The sequence below is a fragment of the Sesamum indicum genome, linkage group LG3 (genome assembly GCF_000512975.1).
Source record: "Sesamum indicum cultivar Zhongzhi No. 13 linkage group LG3, S_indicum_v1.0, whole genome shotgun sequence".
NCBI lineage: Eukaryota > Viridiplantae > Streptophyta > Magnoliopsida > Lamiales > Pedaliaceae > Sesamum > Sesamum indicum.
In genome coordinates this window covers 3505109-3507109 of record NC_026147.1, presented here as the reverse complement: position 1 = coordinate 3507109, position 2001 = coordinate 3505109, and the positions used below count along the sequence as shown (strand labels likewise).

At 47.4% G+C, this 2001-nt stretch overlaps 1 protein-coding gene across 1 annotated transcript in view; it reads right to left on the bottom strand.

Annotated features, from left to right (window-relative positions):
- LOC105157393 overlaps nt 1-2001 on the bottom strand; it is a 2279-nt gene continuing 278 nt past the window's right edge. Inside the window, exon 2 of the mRNA XM_011073805.2 lies at nt 1-1998. Within this exon, the coding sequence (XP_011072107.1) occupies nt 307-1998 (1692 nt within the window). The 3' untranslated portion in view covers nt 1-306. The remainder of the gene's footprint in view (nt 1999-2001) is intronic.

The following is a 2001-nucleotide window of genomic DNA, read 5'->3' as shown; positions in this document are numbered from 1 at the left end:
CCCCCATCGTGACAACCCAATGTAGGGAGATACGTATAAATTATAATTGTTCAAATAATGAGAAGATATTTTATAATTACAAATTTCATGAGAGCCCATAACAACCCTATAGTGGAAGGAGCTTATAACAAAGCTGCATTGATGGACACCAATGAACAAGTATTACATGATATATATATGGTACAAATGTTAACCTATGCTGCACATCCTAAAAAACCTAATGATATCTGCACCGTATAAGTACGATGTTTTGAGCTCCAAGAATCCATAAGTTTCTCTAATCCCAAACCATGCAATGGGATTGAATCAATGGTATCCTTTTGAGACTCTGGATTGATAGAGTTCCACTCTCTTTTTCGATTCGTAAACTAAGGTTTCGATGTCTTTATCTTGCATTAAGTTCGGCTGTTTTGTCGACCATTCCAGCACGATGAGGACATCATCCTGCGCTATCGTCTCGCTCTCTGGGACGTGCATGGCAAGGTAACATAGTAATATGAAAGAAGGAATCTGCACCATTTGTTCACCAAAGTAAACCAAAGGAACCAGGTGCTTAGTACCTCCTGCATCGATTATCGACTTGCAGCGAGTGTCGTGGAGAAAATTGTCCGGCCCGGCAAACTTGTTGAGTGCTTTTGCTGTCTCAGCAATGACCTCTGGCTCCCTGTCCTCAAGAAGACGCACCAATGGACCGATAAATCTTGTCTCGGTTGCGCGGAACGTTCTTGCCAAGTTCCCGATAGACCTGATGCTGGGAATGAGCAAATCCTGCTCCTCCCTCTGGATAATCCTAAGAAATTGGTCGACAACAGCTTTGGCGGCCGGAGCCGTAGGTTTAAATGCTGAACGCCGCAAGTCTGGATCTTTGTCAGCCAGTCCTGTGATCTCCATCAGGGCCATGGCTGAATTGTATTTAACATCCTCGGTACCCTTCTCCAATAAAGCGGCAAGGCATAGTAGAGCTCTAGACTCTGTTATGCTTCGACAGATTGTTATATTTCCTGCACACAGGTACCGAAGAGCTCTGGCTGCCATAGACTTCATTTGTGCCTTTGTAGCTGGATCTTCAAATTCACGACGCTTAATGCTACTTCCAGGAAAGGCATTGACCTTGTGGTGGTTACGCTTATGCTGGCGATGGTTATCTTGAAGTTGATGAGTTTGGTTGTTAGTTTTCTTGTTCTCGTTGGCACCGTTGCCCTGAGGCTGTGATTGGCCTTCTGTTGTTCCTGTCTGCAACGTACTCGAATTCTTGGCCATAGTATTTGCCACTACGTCGTGCATTTGGATTGTTGTTTTATTATCCATTGGGGACCTAATGTGACTCTGAAACTGCCGATCGTCCTCCTTGTTTCTGCTCCAACGCTCACCATTCTTGTTCTTGTTTGAATTTGGATTAGCCATCGTCACCGAGAGCATCGACACGGAATCTTTAGCGGGTATAGTGTACTTGCTATGTTCCTGAATGGTCTCGAAAGCAAGATGACTGACCAGCAAACGAATGGCGTTAGTCTGAGCAAAAGGATCTTGACACTTGCGGTGATGAGCAGCCAATTCCGAGACAGCCCAAGCCACTACAACCTGAACCTTCATGTGTCCTTCTTTGAGGATTTTTGCAAACACCTGGCAGACACCAGCATTCACAATCGTTTCAACGCTTTCGGGGTCCCTCCCCAGCAGCCCAATAGCCCTGGTGGCGTGCTCCTGCCCTTCCATCCTCGCTTCCTTGGCCAGCTTCAACAATGGCGGCACCCCACCTTCTTCAATGATCAAACTGCCGTACCGGTCATTGTCCCGCGCTAAAGACACCAGCGAAGCAGCAGCATCAGTGCGATCCTCTAACGAACCCGAGCACAGAGTCGCTATCTGTTCCCAAATCAAACACAGAATCGGCTCATTCGCCGCGATCGGCGGCAGCCCAAGATACTCATCGTCTCGGTCATCCGCCGGCGTCGACACGCGGAGGAGCCACGAGACGTCGCCCATGGAATTCTCGGGCTG